At 52.1% G+C, this 17,597-nt stretch overlaps 1 protein-coding gene across 1 annotated transcript; it reads right to left on the reverse strand.

The window, feature by feature from the left end:
- Nucleotides 1-733: 733 nt before the first annotated feature.
- LOC127303056 (probable uridine nucleosidase 2) lies at nucleotides 734-3,717 on the reverse strand. The gene is made up of 7 exons (XM_051333818.2): nucleotides 3,457-3,717; nucleotides 2,673-2,788; nucleotides 2,504-2,563; nucleotides 2,015-2,197; nucleotides 1,799-1,903; nucleotides 1,133-1,473; nucleotides 734-1,043 (listed from the first exon to the last, which is right to left on the reverse strand). Exons 1-7 carry the CDS (start codon nucleotides 3,653-3,655, stop codon nucleotides 938-940), a joined length of 1,110 nt encoding a protein of 369 aa, XP_051189778.1. The 5' UTR covers nucleotides 3,656-3,717; the 3' UTR covers nucleotides 734-937.
- Nucleotides 3,718-17,597: the final 13,880 nt, after the last annotated feature.

Genomic DNA, 17,597 nt, shown 5'->3' on the forward strand with positions numbered 1-17,597 from the left:
GATGAGAACTCCAAAAGCCATGGTCGTATAATAGTTTCTGAAGCAACGACTTCATTGCACCCAAGACACCGTTACTTGTAGTCTAAAACTCAATATGAGCAATGAAAACCTTTTGGCCCTCCAATCGCAATCACCATGACATTCTTCTCAAGTACCAACATCATAAAAATCGAGGTGTAGATAGGTCCCATGATGTATGAAGAAAAGAAGAGCGTCATACAACCACCTCTTGAAGCCACACGGGTTGATGGTATGGATGTGCACAATCGAATCCCAAAGATCCAAAGATCATCCGTGAATATGTCCAGAACAAAAATCTGAAACTCATCAGCGGCCAGATCAAGGAGAACCGACATTAGGCGGAGAACCACTTGGTGCGAGAAAGAGCGCTAGGGCCGCCACCATTATTTAATCCAGACTCTGCTCCCACACCGCCAACAGCACGTGCGTCGAGCGCGACGTCATCCGGAGCAAGCAGCCTAGCCTAATTCTGGCGCCGCTCTAGCGGCTAGGGTTTTTCTCCTGTGTCGCTCAAAAGGAGGCGACACGAGGGTCGCGTGCCTGGTCTCCTCTTGTTCTACTAGCTCTTTCTATAAAAGGATGTATTAGATTTATCTAAATTCGGATGAATATATAAATGGGAGTCGTGTATCTGATGTCCTCTTGTTCTACTACCTCTATCCATAATATGATGTCGAAGATTCTTTTGTGGAGAGAGGGAGTACAAAAATAGTGAAGCATTTCTGAACAATATATTCTATTGTCGTCACGATTCACAACCAGTAAATGGAGTGTCACGAGACAATGTGCCTTCGTGTATGCTTGCAGTGCGTCGAATAGAGTACATATGGATCGATCAGTTTTTACATTTCGAATTATCTGAGTTTTCAAATATCAGCGAATCAGATCAGTGCTGAGATCATTTGGTCATTGCTGTTTAGACTGTGAGGAGGTCCTTGACGAAGGCGACGACCTTGGCCTTGTCGACCGTCCAGGCCACCGAGATCGGCGTGTACCCCGACCACGCGTTCTCCGTATTGAACCTGCATATACGCAGACATCGAAGTGTTCAGTACTAACCTCTGAATACCTTAAACAAGCAGATTGCAAAATAGTCAGACAGATGGATTACTTCTTGAGGCCCATGTCCATGGAGGTGTGCCCCCGGCAGATGCCCTGAGTCTCCACCCGCACCACGCCCTTCCGGAACGTGAACAGCTCCGGCCGCACCAGCGCCGCGAAGCTCACCGGGTCGTGCAGGAACACGGCCGGGTCGCCGTACGACTTGAAGTGCCAGTCGCTGTAGAACTTGCAGATGTCGCACAGGAACTGTGCGTGCTTCCCCTTCGAGTTCCTCAGCTCTGCAAGATCATCCACAGTGAAGCTCACCTGGGTGGTGATGTTGAGGCCGACCACGACAATGTCGGACCCGGAGGTGAACACGATGTCCGCCGCTTCCGGGTCGCTGTGGATCTGCAGGCGATAGATACATGTCGTGCACATACTGGTCATTTTCTCGTTCCGAATTTCTTCTAGCAGACTAGCTAGTGACATGTTTAGCACCAGATCAATCTGACAATGCGGTTTTAGCAAGATATGGTTTTTCTTGTGCTGCTCTGTCTATAAGAGTGATCTACGAGCATGGTTATTATGGACGTATGTAAAGATGATCATAAACCACCAAGCATGGTGACTGAAACAGAATTGAATGCAAAATGTAGTGCACTGGATTATGATGTGATTGGGCAAAATTTGAGTGCAGAAATGAGTAAGTTGTGAGTAGTGGCATTAACATTACATTTGCTTCGGCTGAAGGGGTGGCATTCCCTGCGGCGAAGAAAGCTCCACCTAGTACAACGATCTTCTTCACCTTGCTCACGAAGGAGGGGTCCATCTTGATGGCCTAGCCAAGAACCAGAGAATGTCGAATTGTCAATCACCAGCACAACTCACACAACCTGAAGCTGAATTTTGTTAAGAGGTGTTCAGGAGGAAACAAAGAACAGTTGGATACCAAGGCAACATTCGTAAGAGGGCCCAAGGCGAGCACTGAGACCTCTCCTGGGAACCGCGACACCTTGTCGACCAGGAACTCCGCGGCGGTTTGCTCTGCTTTCTTGGTGGTGGGATCAGGGACAGGTATGTTTCCAATGCCGTCAGACCCGTGAACAAAGTCGGCAACTTGCGGTTTCCCTCCCTGATATTCAGATAAATATATGAGCATTTCCAGTTTCCATCTCGAATACATACCTCAAGAGATTATCTATATCTTCAAGTTCAGATCATGATGCACTCTGAAGACTGAAGAGTGAAGATAAAGAGTACATGTAGAATAAGCATGTATTGCATGTTTACATTATGCACACCAAAGTTTCAGGCTTGACAGTCAGTCGTGGTGACATATACTACCCTTAGAAAAAGTTTGCGTCCTAAATAATTGAGGTGCTACAACATTGTCTGGTCTCTCTGAAATACTTCCTGCGGAATGTTCTGCAAGTGTTACCTTGAGAGGCTCAGCGCTGCCCTCTGCTACCGGCACATCAGAACGTCCTGCCTTCTCACACTGCCAAACAGGTCAATTTTCAGCAGAGTTTTTTCAGTAAAGACCAGAGATGAAGAGCAGCATGCAATTTGACAATAAATAAACGGCATGAAGGACTGATGGTACTTGCCAGTATCAAGGCGTTGCGGGTGGCGTAGGCAGTGGTGCAGTTGCCGAAGATGGTGGTGAGACCTATGACCTCGACGCCCGGTGCCTGGAATGCCATCATGATCGCCACGCTGTCGTCTGGAAACGGTGGTCAGGTCATCAACCAGGTGCAAGTTAACTAGGACAAGGAGATGAAGAAAAATACTAGCAGTTATTCGTTTTCCCCTTCTGAAGATGAAGATACAGAGTCCCCCACAAGCAGTACAGAACAAGAAAAGAAAAGAAATAAGTGGATCATAAGCACCATATCTATGTTTTTTCCCCGCTGGTTGATATTTATGTACACTCTTATGTGATTTTTGAGACGTAAAACTACTGAATTCTGAAACTTTGCAATAAAACGGCTGTGTGCATCAACTGATGCGGAGACCAGGGCCAAGGTCCACATTTTTTAAAAAATAAAAGTGGATTCTGCAACACTGGTAAGCGAGTGTTGATCAGATGCAGCATTCGCCAGCTTAAGCAAAGGCCCCAGGAATCAAGTATCTTCTTGTGCTACTTTTTTCGTTTCAAACTTTTGACGAGAGGAGGATCGTCAGACTGACTAACAGAAGCAGAGTGTATGTCACAAGGTACAGCCACATGAAAAAGGAAATGGGGATCATCTCGGATCGTGGAATGCCCAGCAGGATCCAATGCCCACGCGTAAGTAAAATCGTACTAGTGGCGTTTGCAGCAAGCAAGTAAGGTTAGGATTGGATCATCAATGGAGGATCGAGGGAACAGTCGGTGGACAAGTTAGGTACCTATGCCCGGATCGGTGTCGATAATGACCTTCTCCTTCTCCGCCGCCGTGGGCTGGATCTGATGCCGGTTCGCCTCCACCGATCGCTGCCCCATCGATCGGCGATCTAAACCTCCCTCTCTATCTTCTTCCTCGGTTGCTCCTGCCGTCCCTAGAAGTCTTCTTTTCGGACAAGTAAACTGGAGGGGGAATCTGCTCATGCTCAGCGTCAGCGTCAGCGTGTGCTGTTTTTAGCTGCTCAGCGCCGTCCGATCGGGAGAACTAACGACGGATCGGGAATGAACAGAACAAGACGCACGCCTCGTCTCTCGAGGGCTACTCCGGTGCTCTCCCCTAAACTAAGTTGAAGGATCACAGCTGACATTTTTTCCTATATTGGATCCACCGAAATTCATATCTAGCCCATGTATACCTATCTATATTGATACGGTATGTATACGTCGCATAAAGAAAAAGAAGAGGTCACATAAGTAAGATCTTTATAGCATTTTTCTATTTTGGCACACGCATGTGACCGTCGATACGTATAAAACGAGAAACAACACAACACGGACCATACGGGCCTGTACATGGCTGTACGGACGGTGGACCTACACTCAGAATTACAATCGTGAGCCCTCTTACGAACATCTATAGGAAGATCTCCACCATTATTGTATTTTACGCGCCCATATTTTACCTTGCGCTAAGCCGCTAACGATACGCAAATCCTGACCTAACATGACCTGTCTGTCGTTGTCCTAGTTTGTTATTTGCCGGTCCATGATTTGCTTCGCATGGCCACTAGCACGAAAATAAGGCCAGGAAATGGCGAGACGACAAGGAACTTTTCTAGAGCCATGATCTGCTACCGTTCCAGAATAAAGATGCAGTTTTGTCTATATACATATATTCGCACTTAGATAAAGTTGGCTCCGTTCCAGAATACACATATATCCATACACATCTTAATGTGTAGATAGTAGATACATCCATATTTAAATAAAATTATATCATTTACTTCAAAATAAAGGGACTCCTGCTAGTAGTAGTTTATTGAAATGTTTATCTCAAAGCATCTTCACTGGTATGTCCCAAATTGTACAGACAGTAGGGCCGGCAAGATACTGTTAGGGACGGATGCACCCACCGACGTCCCCAACATAAACCCCCCAAAAATATAAATTCAAAACAAGCTTAAATAGACAGCAATTTACATTCAAATTTAGAACAAATTTTTCAGAATTTAACTAATTTAACTCAAACATAGAAAATAAGCATGTTCTATTGGTAGAAGGCCTTGTAGTCGATGTTGTCCATGGCGTTGATGTTGCAATAGTTGTCACCTCACACCTGTCGAAGCTGTCCTCCTCTAACGGATCCTCTATCGTGGGTGGCGCTGACGCCTCTGGATCAACGAGCTTGATGATATTGCCGATGTCCGACGCGGACCACAATTGTGCAAACTTGTCGGTGGCTAGTTGGATCTTGTTGAACGAGCTCGCTAAGAGCTTCACGTGTCCTTACGTGTCTTCGGGGTCATTCGGGTAGCAAACCACCGCCTAGACAGGAGCCTAGCTGTCGCCGTGTCGCTCGACGCTTTCATTAAACCACGACAACCAACCTGCCTAGTCATAAAAAAAGGCTAACTAGTGACTGTGTCGCTTCTAGGCTGATCCCAGCAGAAAATACTACATGGTGCGGAGTGTCAGCACCCCTGCCTCGGCCCTTGTTGGTACGGGTCAATGTGAGATTGTCGGCTATTATATTGGGTTTGAAATTATGCCGACAATTTATGGGGGATGTCAATGGGACCCCATTTTATGGCCGGGACCCCAATAGGCATATTGGGGCATATTGGACCACCGATGGAGATGGTCTTAAGTACATATCGGTTGACACATATGGCTATATAATAACAATTATTTACTTATCAATGCCAACCAAAAGCAAGCATCATTTCCCAACAAAGAAAACCGAAATAATCAAAATGGATTCATCCCGCAATAGTGTGACATGTCACCGATGTATAAAATAATAGCAATATTTTATTGAGATAAACAACTAGATTTACGAAGTTCATGTCAAGCATCTTCCAAAAATAATAACATATATTCTCTTAGGTTTCTATCAATATTCAAGGTCTAGAATAATTTTGTTTTCCTTGGTTTTGAAGATCTATAGGCATATCCAACGGCCCAACACAAAAGGATAGCAGCTCCACGTTTTGGTTCGCAGGACCAGAGGAAACACAAACCCCATCCCAGCGAAAATGACACAAATGGACCGAGCCCCATTGACCTATTCCGAGCTTAAATTTGGATTGGAAATGCATCGGCATGGATAGCAACCGCGTCTGTGCGCGTCTCCCTCTTCTTCTCATAGGGCCCGTCCGCAGTGGCACACAAGCAACTTCCTTTCCAGCCAATTGTACTCGAATTTCGTCGGCGTCAAGCCCTAACCTGCGATGTAGGCCGCCGCTGCCATAGACCTCGCCCTTGCCCTGACCCCCACCCATGCCGCCGTTGGCCACAAGATCAAGACAATCCCGAAGAAACAACCGACGCTGGCGGAGCGGGTGCTTGAGACCAAGAAGCATGGTGCCTCGCGCGATACCGCGAAGGAAAGAAGGCCCAGGTAGAAGCGGTAGAAGCTGACGTTGCAACCAAGGCCAGTCTTAGCCATTCAGGCCAACGACAACGCCCAACTCTTCACCTCTCAAGCCACTGCCCACTCCGTCATGATATCAAGGGCTTAGTATTGTCCCCCCGAAAAAAATATAGTATAGTACATCGAAAAAAGGTTTTGGTTGATACTATGTTTTTTTTTTTGATAAAGGATGCTTTATTACTTTGGGTAAGCAATTACATTGGTTGATACTATGTTAGCGCAAATCCCTCTTAATATTACTTTTTGGAGGACTTTAAACGATTATAAGTGGAATCAATGGCTTCATATTTGTCAACGCCTCATGGGAGTGCTGTTGTCAAACAACCCGGATAAGTTCGTGTAGAAACTTAACGGTTCAGGTATTTTTACGGCCAAATCAATGTATCTTAACTTAATGCGGGGACATACCATTTTTCTGCGCAAATATTTGTGGAAGTTAAAATTTCCACTCAAAATCAAAATCTTCATGTGGTTTCTTAACAACAAAGTGTTACTCACCAAAGATAACCTAGTCAAACGAAATTTGAAAGGGTGCCAAAAGTGTTGCTTCTGTAATGAATCAGAGACTGCACAACACTTATTCTTAGTATGTCCTTTCGCTAAGATTATGTGGCGTATGGTTTCACTGGTGGAAAAAGGGCCTTTGGTCGCGGTTCGCAACTGCCATTAGTCGCGGTTGCGCAACCGCGACCAAATAAGCGCGACTAAAGCCCCCCCCCCCCCCCCTTTAGTCGCGGTTGCTTTAGAACCGCGACTAAAGGCCCATCCACGTGGGCGCCAGGCGACCGTCGGGGCGGAGGACCTTTAGTCGCAGTTCTTCTGGCCAACCGCGACTAAAGGCCGCCGCAGGTTTTGGGTTTTAGCCCCCCCTAAACCTGCCCCCCCCCCCCCCCCTAAACCTGTTTTCTGTTTAATTTGTATTGTTTTATTTCTTTTGTGCTTTATTTTAATTTTGAAGGAGTTTCACATATTCTACGGTACTACATACATGCATATGAATGTACAATTTCAAACAAATTTGAAATTAGAACCAAAAAGAATTCAAGAGGAATATACAATATATATTCAATATCATCGGATGACCATATACAATTTTGAACAAGTTTCCATACATAATTTAATGCATATGAAGTTCTACGTCATCGTAATAGTGTTCTCCTTTAGGATGGAGGACTTCCCTCCTGAACCATCCAGCTAGTTCCTCTTGAAGTGGTCGGAAGCGAGCTTCTGGACTAAGCATCTTCCGGAGGTTATTCCTCTGAACATTGGTATCACTCGGAACCCGCTCAGAGGTGTATCTCCGGATCATCTCACAGACATAGTATCCACATAGATTGGTCCCCACTGGCTGAATATCGCCACCATTCTTAGCCATTGACCGCATGAAATGTAGCTCTTTTTTGAAATCACCGACCCTTTCATCTGAGAACCGTCTCCAAACCCTACGAGGCAAAGAAAATTAAATGAACAAGAGAGTTATTAGTTACTTGATATTAGGAAATGAACGAAATAGGCCGATCGATATAGAGCGCAAATGAATGAAAATAATTACTTCTGCAGCATTCTTCTCATGTCGCCTCAAAGATTTGAATCCAGAGTCAGAGAGTCGTGGACGAGACATGTGGAGGTGTCAAATTTAATTACTAGCAGAATCCAGTGGAACCTGCGGACACGATACATGCATAGTACGTCATGCATAACTCATCGATTAGCCGGCCACATACCATGCATGGAGTAAACAAAAGAGAATGTGCTCAAGACAGAAACACTCACCCAAAATGGTAAGGAAATAGAATATCACTTTTGAGTTCCTGCTTTGTAAGAAACTGCCACAGGTCTGCCTCCACGTCGGCGGGGTGATGCTCTAACACATATCCATTAACGATGTGTGGGTCAATGAACCCAACATCATGGATGTTCCTTACTCTGCATTCCTTAATCTTCATTCTGCATGTATAATAGCGTACACAATAATATAGTTAGGACATATATATAGTGCAGGCAATATGAACGAGATGGGGTAGAAATAAATCACTTACAGAACGTAGCAACTGATGATAGATTTGTCGAGCTCGCGCAGATTGAAAAGATGGAACAATTCACTCAGATGAATTTGTACATAGTAATGTTTGAAGTGATGCTCATATCTAACTTCCGCATCAATATATTCTTTGGCATTTTTATTTTTTATGTAACCCTTGTACCATTTCAGCAGACTTGTCATTTGTGGAGGTAGATCCTCTTCCTGCGCAGGCTCGACGAGAGGCCCATTCGGCACATATGTAATTACTACCTCCTTCACTGGCGCCTCATCAAGGCCTAACAGTTCACGAAGAGTCATACCTAAGTTGGCCGCTTGTTCTCTGGCACTCGTTACAGTCAATCCCTGTGCTGCCGCAGCTTCTATGATATCGGGGGCATCCGGACCGGCGGCTTTCACTATAAGCGGGGCAATCGATTGTTTACTTTGTTCCCCGAGCTGGGCAACTCGTTTCCCGCTTTTTTTACTTTCTAATTCTTTCTCGGCCTCCTCCAAGGCTTTCTTCTCCTGCTTCTCCGCCCGCTCTTTCTTCTCCTTGAACATGAGTGCCTGCTTACGAAGTTCACGTGCATAGTCGTCAGGCAGATTCTTCGCGGCTTGGGACGGTGTGTTCAAAAATGACTTAGCCCACTTCTTTTGCTCATCAGAAAATACTGGCTTGGGCTCGGGCTCTCTTTTCTTCTTGCAGTCCGCCTTCCATTTCTCATAATCAGCAGTCGCGGCCGCGTCGACTTCCTCGGCACTACGTTCCCAAGGCCTCGTGGGGAGAGGCTTCAGTGATGGCTCCGGTACCTTTGTTATCTTAGGTACATAAGGGTCCGGGTTAATACTCCAGGACTGCTTCTGCTTCTTTGCCGGAGGTGGATTGGGGGGCGGCGTCTGCTTACCCGCCCGGGGCGGACTAGGGGGCGGCGGCTGCTTACCTGCCGGAGGTGAATTGGGGGGCGGGGGCGGCTGACGTGAAGGAGGTCTAGGTGAAGCACCACCACCACCACCACCGCCACCGCCACCACCACCGTAGGGGGGTGGACTTGTTGTCCTTGGCACCTCGCCTGGAAACTTGATAAACTTCTTTTGCCATAGAATGATATGGCGCTTGACATCTCCAAGTCTTCTCGCCCCTTCAGGTGTAGCAATGTCAATGTCCAGGTCCTCAAACCCTTGGACTATGTCCTCCACCGTGACACGAGCATAGCCATCTTGAATGGGGTTGTTGTGGTGGAGTGCTCCAGGTAAACATGGTAAAGCACTACCGATGGCTACCTTCATGGACATGTTCCCGATAGGATAATATAGATGACATTCTTTCATCTCCTTTACATCGTCCATGGGGTAGAGAGGAGGCGCCGGTGCAGTAATTTCGATCGCCGGAGGCTCCGGTGCAGTAATTTCGATCGTCGGTGCATGTGCACCAGCCGGTGGGGCCTCCGTGGAAGCCACGCTGCTTCTCCGATGCTGGCTTCCGAGATCCACTGGATGATCTTCATGCTGCGCCCGAGCTGCATCTCTTTCTTGTACTAGTACACTCACGGTTTTCTTCATCTCATCCATTTCCGATGCCAACCGCGCCACAACATCTGCATCCCGATCCATCTTTCTCTTACGGCTTCTGTAACCGTACGGGGCATCGTTCTGGGAGAACCCTATTTTCCACGGAATGTGCCCCATGCCTCGTACACGTCCTCCGTGTTCAGGATTCCCGAGGGCTTTTGTCAGCGCGTCATTCTCTCTGTTGAACTTGATCTTCCCCTCTTGAGCATCCCTCATTGCGTTAATAAGGGCTTGGGTGGGTTTAATAATTTTGCCCGGGTAAACACACTCCCCTGTCTCCGGGTGTAGCGTTCCCCCATGCCCGTACCACCAGCTTTTGGCCCTTGGGTCCCATCCCTCCGTACCTGGACGGATTCCTCGCGCCCTCAGCTCGTTCTCCATCTTCTCCCACCTAGGCTCCCAAAGGCGATACCCTCCTGGCCCCATAATATGAGTGTGCTCCTTCTTAGCCGCATTTTCCTTATTTTTTCGATATTTGAATGAACTGCTCCGATTTCTTTTGCTTCACAAATTCTGGCCAATCATGTTTCAGTTTCTCATATTGTCCTTTGAAATCCGGAGTCTTGTTCTCGTTGACATAGTCACGGGCTAGATTTTGCTTGAATTTCCGGAATGCGTCGGCCATCTTATGAAGAGCGAACTGTTTGACTAGCCTCCTCCTCTCCTTGTTTTCCTCAATCTTGTTACCCTCCTCATCGAATTTGTTGTATTCCGGAGGTAGAACGAAATGTTCCATAAGCTTTTTGAAGCAATCTTTTTTTGTTCTCTTATCGACAAAAGTGAAACCAATTCGTGCCTTCTTTGGCTCATTCCACTCCTGGACGGTGATCGAGACGTTGTCTCTAACAACGGCTCCACATTGGTTGATAAACTTGGTGGCGTTCTTGCGGGGCTCCAGCGGCCTGCCGGTTGCACTGTCGACAACCTCGATGGTACATGTTTCTCCTTGTTTCATCGTCTTGGTTGCGCCATGCTTTGACGACGTACTCGATTGTTTCGACGATCCGGCCGAGGGCTAAAATAAGAAAGAGAGTCGCGCGCGTTAGTACACACATATTTATTCAAATCAGTTAGTTTGTATCACCAGAGGCTCAATGTATATATATACCTCGGCGCCGGAGGTGGTTGCTACTTCCAATTGAAGATCGTCGTTTATCGACGTTTGTTCGGCATCATCTTGCTGACGGCCTTCATCTTGACCGTCAAGGTTCAGATAAGAAGAGACGATATCATCTTCTTCTTGTTCGGTCGGCACATATAGAATATCGCCGTTTATGATGCCGAACATATGGTCTTCAGCGTCCGGATCATAGTTGTCCATAATCGGGCCAGCTCTATCGTCTGCCATATGTCAGTCCTGAAAACATGTAGTAAAAACAAATTAATTGTGTATATGCATTATCACATCTCTTCTACATATAAAGAGAGAGGGCGACGAGGGAGGCGAGAGGGGGGACGCAGTGACCGCTTGACCGAGAGACCGGTGGCGGTGGCGAAAGGGCGGTGGCGAAAGGGCGGTGGCGGTGCCAAGGACACATAACCCTCGCCGCCCCCTCTCGATCCAAAAAAAAACACCGCGCGTATACGGAGGGGGCGACGAGCGCTGCCCCCTTCGTATACGCGCGGTGGTTAAGTTATTTTTGTTATTTTAAAAGTGACAAACTTTTGTTAAGTTATTTTAAAAGTGACAAATTTTTAAGTAAAATTTTGAGTTCTTTTAAAAGTGACAAACTTTTGTTAAGTTATTTTGACAAACTTTTGTTAAGTTATTTTTGTTATTTCGAAAATTTAGTTCATTTAATTGACAAAAAAATGGGAGAGATCGATCGGGCCGGGGCGCCACCGGGCGCCGCCCTAGTGCGTGTGTGTGGCGCGCTCCCCCGGCCGGCAGTTGGATTTGCTTACGGGTGCGCGCGGCGAGACGAGACGAGGGAGGAGACAGCGATGGCGGCGACGGCGCGGAGACGACGATGGCGGCGACGGCGTGGAGACGACGAGGGCGGCGACGGCGGGCGCGACGTTGACGCGGCTGCAGGCGATCGGTTTGGCGGAGAAGAAGAAGTGGTGCGGCGCGCGTATGCCATAGGGTGGCTAATCGAAGGTGGTTCCTGAGAGATCTCACGGCGGTATCCGGATGCGGGTATGGGGACGAGCGACACGGCGACGTACCCAGGTTTGAGGCCCTCCGATGGAGGTAACACCTCTACTCCTGCTAGAGTGTATATGATGATCACACAATACAAGGTTGCTCCTTGAGCTGTGTCCGGCTGCTCCTGGGAGGCTAAGGAAGACTAGAGTCTCTCTCACAGGGCAGCGCTAGGGGTGGAAGTGAAGTGAGAATGATCCATCCCCTGCACGAGAGGGGGTAGTGCGGCTTATATAGGCACCGGCACTTTACATATAAGACCCTATAGTCTACTGGCCGGCTTGGCCGGCTCCGGCTTTCGCTCCTTCCCGAGGCAGTGACGTCAGGAGCCGTTGAGGCCTCATGGCCTGTCCCATCCGGCTGCCAAGGTCAGCGGTATGGAGAGGAGGTGTCCCTGTCGCCATCAGCCACTGTAGCCAGTACGGATCGACGTAGACCATGATGGCCTGTCCGGCGCGTGGCACTATTGCTCCACAGTGCCCCGCGCTTTACGGAAGATGAAGTCAGCGTGGACTTTGGGAACCCGGATCACCAACCCGGTTCCTTCTAGCGCAAGACTCGCCAGCCTAGAGTCGGTCTAAGGTACAAACCCCCAGTCGGATATGGCTTGTAGAAGCCGGCCCAGCTACAGCATTGGCGGCCGTAGCCAGGCCGACTAGGACCTAGAGCCAGCCGGCTTCCGGACCAGCCGGCCACGGCGCCAGCCGGCTGCTCCTCAGCCGGCCTTTGCCGCGAGCCGGCCAGTGGCCAGCCGGCTGCTCCGCGTCCATTGCCCTACCCGGGGTCTTCCCCCGACATTAGCCCCCGAAGCTGGCAAGGTCCTGCGTTTAGAAGGACCTAGGCAGGTTTTCCTGGCTTCTTGAACATACTTGACGGCACTTGGAGGGGCCGACCGAGAATTTCCATTCAGCCGGTTGCGCCCTCATCCGGCTCGTTCCGGCTGGCTGCTCCTAGCCGGCCACTATTTACACTTATGCAGCTTTTGCTTTCTCGCAAGCTCTGGTGGTGTCTCCGCCTTGCTGGATGAATTTTGGACCGAGTTGAACTTAGTGTCCGGCTCCGGCTTGCGGCGCGCCGGAGTCTCCGCCGCCTCGGGCCCCGCACCCGACTTGACCGGTCTGACGTCTGGGCTCTGCCGCCGGTTCGTCTGGTCACATCAATGTCTCCTCCGGATCCGGTGCGGTCGTGGGCGACGTGGTGTGGCGCTTTCCAGAATCGCAGCGGTCGTGGGGGGAGTTAATGCGCAGAAGATCCAGGCGACGTGGCCACGATCGCCACTTGGAGGCTAACCGTCCGCCGCGGGCGGCTATAAATGCCGCGGGGGAGGGTACCGAGGCGGCCACTGCCTCACTTCGTCTTCCTCGCGCTTCCGCTCCTCTCGCTCTCTCCTTCGCGCTCGAGCCTCTTGCTGCTCCGGCGAGCGTTTCTCACTGGCGAACTCCGGCCAGCGCACCTCCGCCGATCCGCCGCCGCTACTCCGACGAGCCGGCGCCACGGGGCCCCGCGTTTCAACGGAGCGTCCTCCGTCGCCGCCGTCGCCGCCGCCGTCGCGAGGTTCTTCTTCACCTTTCTGTCTTTCGTGGTCCTCTTCTTCTTCTTCCTCGACGATGGCCTCCGCCAGCGGATCGTGGAGGGGGTCGTACATTAGGGAAGACGACATCGAGCGGCTGGTGCGCCTTCGCCGGATCCCATCGTCGGTGGTCACGAGGGCGCCCGGCGCGGAGATGGAGCCCGAGCCGAGGGCCGGCGAGCGCGTCGTCTTCGGCGCGCACCTCGATCGCGGGTTGGGCCTGCCGGCGTCCAACTTCTTCTGCCAGTTCCTCGACAACTTCGGCTTGCAGCCGCACCACCTGCCGGCCAACGCCTGCATCCTCCTCAGCTGCTATGTGGCCTTCATGGAGGCTTACGCCGGCTTGTGGCCGGACATAGACTTCTGGAGCCGGCTCTTCTACCTCAAGGCGCAGACCACTGACGGCCGCCTGCGGGCCTGCGGCGCTGCCTCGATCTACACCCGGCCGGGTACGCCCTTCCCCAAAATTCCAACCGTTGACTCGGTGAAGAATTGGCAGATGTCATTCTTCTACGTGCGCAACGAGGGCCAGCTCGTCGACCGGATCAACCTGCCGGAGTTCAATCCGGCTCCTCCAGTCGGCCGGATCAACTGGAGCTACAATGCCCGCACGGCGGACCCGGACGCTGAGGTGAATTAGCTCTGGGACTTCCTGGGGGCGGCCGTCGGGAACGGGCTGACCGCCGAGGACCTCCTCTGCACCATCGCCGAGCGCCGGGTGCTGCCGCTCCAAATGCGCTCCCACAAGATCGGGCACATGTCCGGCCGGTTCGACCCGAACCGGACGTCCAAGGCGCTGCTCTCCAAGGCCCAGGTGGCCCGCCGGGTGAACAACATCACCAAGGCGAACGTGCCGGACGAGTGGAACTACGGGCTGGCGCCCCACGACAGGGACCACCAACCCGAGCTGGTAAGCTTTATGTTCTCGCCGACTTCCGGCTTGCGGCTACGAGGCCGACTTCCCTTTCTTTCTGCCGACTTCCGGCTTGCTGTTTGCTCATGTCTTCTGTTTTTCTAGCTCTTCGACCGCCAGAACGTCGAGGACGGCGACCTGGCGACGAGGAGGTGGACGCCGGATCACGCTGATCCGGCTGACCAAGCCGGCGACCAGGCCGGTGATGACGACCTGCTGCAGGCACCTGACCTAGGCGGCCAGGGGGAGCACAATCCGCCCCCTTCACCGGAGCAGCAGGAGGACGAGGAGCCGGCGACGTCCGCCACGGGGCCAATCCCCGCCGTGCCCCTGCGCGCGAGGCCGCCAAGCACCACAGCGACTTCGGCGCCCAAGGGGAAGAAGCGGGTCGGCGACCCCCGCTCCACCGCCGCCTTGGAGACGAAGGCGAAGAAGCTCCGTCGGCAGCAGCCGAAGAAGGTTCCGGAGCAGGCCGGGTGAGTTCTCTTTTTCTCTTGTTTGATTCCTTTTCTTTCCTTACTCTTTATGCTTATCTTTTCCTTCTTTGTCCGGCAAACCCCGCGCGTCGTGTCGCCGCTTCCGCGCCAAAGGAGGGAGCCGACGTCACAGCCTCCATCGCGCGCACCTACGCCGCCGCCGCCTGCGGGTACTCCGCCTCCCGCAGGGGCGCCTTCCTTCGCTGTGCCGCTGGCCTCAGCGCCTGATCGCGGCACGCGGGCCGAGCCGACGCGCCAGCCGACGCCGGACGACATGTTCTGCGCCGGACTCGTCTTACGGACCCGGCCCGCTGGGGCCGGCCGGGGCATGCCGCTTTCGACCGGAGCCGGAGCGCGAGGGCTGCGCCGCTGCGGCCGGAGCTGGAGCCGGCCAAGCGTGGTGGTGTCGGTGGAGAGCCCGGAGGGGCATCTCAGGCGCCGGAGACGGCTGCGCCGATCGGGCCAACCGCTTCGCCCGGAGCGCCGCCACCGCCGGAGCCGACGACGGAGGAGCCGGCCAGGCAGGAGCCGGCAAGGGATGAGCCGGCGCGTATGGAGGGCGCCGACTCGCGCGCGCTGGTGAGGACGGGAGCCCCATCGGCGCCGCAGCAGGGCCTGCACGTGGCCAAGGGCGCTCGGCTTCTGCATGTGCCGTCCGCCTCCGACTCCAGCCTTGGCTCGGCTGGCACTATGGAGCAGGCGTGGCTCCGCGCCGACTCCTACGAGGTGACCAGCCGGGAGGGGAACCCAGGCCAAGCGTCGGTGGAGATGTTCTTCTCCAGCTTGCAGGCCAACCTCAAGGCCAGGGCTGCCGAGGCCGCGGCCAACGTCGCCAAGGTGGAGGAAGCCAGCAAGGTAAGCGCTTCATCTGTTTTTCAATTTGGTTATTATCCTGGTAGCCCTCCGAGGCATGGGCCGGCTGCTCGGAGCCGGTCCAGGTTTCGTTTAGTTGACTGATTTTATTTTTCCTTAGGCTTAAGGATGGCAATTTTACCCATGGGTACGGGTACCCGCGGGTACCGTACCCGCATGGGAAGGGTATGGGTACACTTTTATGCCCATGGGTAGTACCCATACCCTGCCCGTTAAGTCATGGGCAGGGCACGGGTATAGCCTCGTACCCGCGGGTATACCCATACCCTGCCCGTTTATTGTTAAATTCTTACGTGACACGTCTACTTTGTTGACTTATGAGTTAGAATATGAGAATGTGATGTTTATATTATGTTAATTGTTATGTACTCAACTACCTATTATTGAGTTGAGATAATTAATTTTTTTAATCGAAATTGTTATCGATAAATGTAAAATTTTGATTGACTTGTGTACAATTTAACTTACCCACCGGGGTACCCAATGGGTACGGGTACCCGTCGGGTATGGGTATGGGTAAAGTTTTATACCCATGGGTACGGGTATGGGTAGAAGTTTATACCCATTGACTATACGGGTATGGGTATGGTATTGCTCTACCCTGCCCATACCCTGCCCATTGCCATCCTTACTTAGGCTGTGGCGGATCGGCGCACCAACTTATACAACCGCGCCGTGACCCACTACCACAAGGCCAAGCTGGACCGGGCCGACTTGGCTCGCGAGTTGGAGGCCGTCAAGGGTAAGATCTTTTTCTTTCTGACCCGATGTCTTCTTTCTTTTTAGTCTTGGTTGGCTGACATTTCTTTCCGGCTGCCTTGCAGCTGAAGCCGCCAAGGTCCCGCGGCTGGAGGCAGATCTCCGGGCTGCTCGCGCCCAGTGTGCCAAGAGCGAGGAGGCGGGCCGATCTGCAGCCGCCAAGCCCAAGGTGGCTGAGCTGGAGCTAACGCGGCTGCGCCGGCTTGAGGAGAACCACCTCAAGGAGCTTGCCCTCCTCAGGACGACTGAGAAGGAGAAGGTGGAGGATCTGAGCCTGCGGCTGACCGAGGTGGAGAAGCAGCGGCTTGCGCTTCAGGAGGAGGTCACCGCCAAGACCACGGAGCTGTCGGCCACTGCCAAGCGCTGGGTGGACGAGATTGGCGCGCTCGACCGCGGCTTGTCGGGTGAGTGCATTTTTCTGTTCCTTTCCCTTTGCCGGCTTTCGGCTGTCGGCTGCCGGCTTAGGTTGGCAGCCGGCGGCAGAAACTCTGATTTTTTCGCTATCTCCATCTTCGGGCTGGGGGCAGTCGGTTCTTGCCGGCTGCCGCCAGGCTTTTCCTTTTGTCCATCGGAATTTCCCTCTTCGGACTGGGGGCAGTCGGCTCTTGCCGGCTGCCGCCTGGCCTACTTTAGGACTTCGAAAATTTGCATTTTTCAGCTTATTTTGGCTTTGACGATTTCTGACGTGCTTCTTCTTGCAGCGGCCTTCCCTGAAACGCAGGATGCGGCATTGGCAGCCGTTGGCGTTGCGCGCGAGACTAGGAGGCGGCGACTGGCGAGGGCAGCTCGGAGTACTTCACCATGGAGGACTATATGGCGTCCATGGCTGCCCGCGTCGAGCCCATCACCAAGCTTGGCTGGGAGCTCCGGAAGGCGGCTGAGGAGCTGGTCCCGATGCTGTGGCCCGCGGAGGCGGTGCCGCAAGATATCTCCAACCTCATCTCCTTGATGGAGCGGGCGCCGGATCGCTTCCTCGACTGGAAGGAGTCTGCCACGCGCGCTGGAGCCGACATGGCGCTGTCCTTTGTCCTCTCCTGATACAACGAGGTGGACCTGGGGCAGCTCGAGTACCGGCGAGCCGGCGTGGAGGACAAGCTCCCGGCCGAACACAAGACCGCCCGGCTTGCCCGAGCCAGCGCCATCGCCGACTTCGTCGACAAGGGC

This window comes from Lolium perenne, chromosome 5, assembly GCF_019359855.2.
Source record: "Lolium perenne isolate Kyuss_39 chromosome 5, Kyuss_2.0, whole genome shotgun sequence".
In the NCBI taxonomy this organism is placed as follows: domain Eukaryota; kingdom Viridiplantae; phylum Streptophyta; class Magnoliopsida; order Poales; family Poaceae; genus Lolium; species Lolium perenne.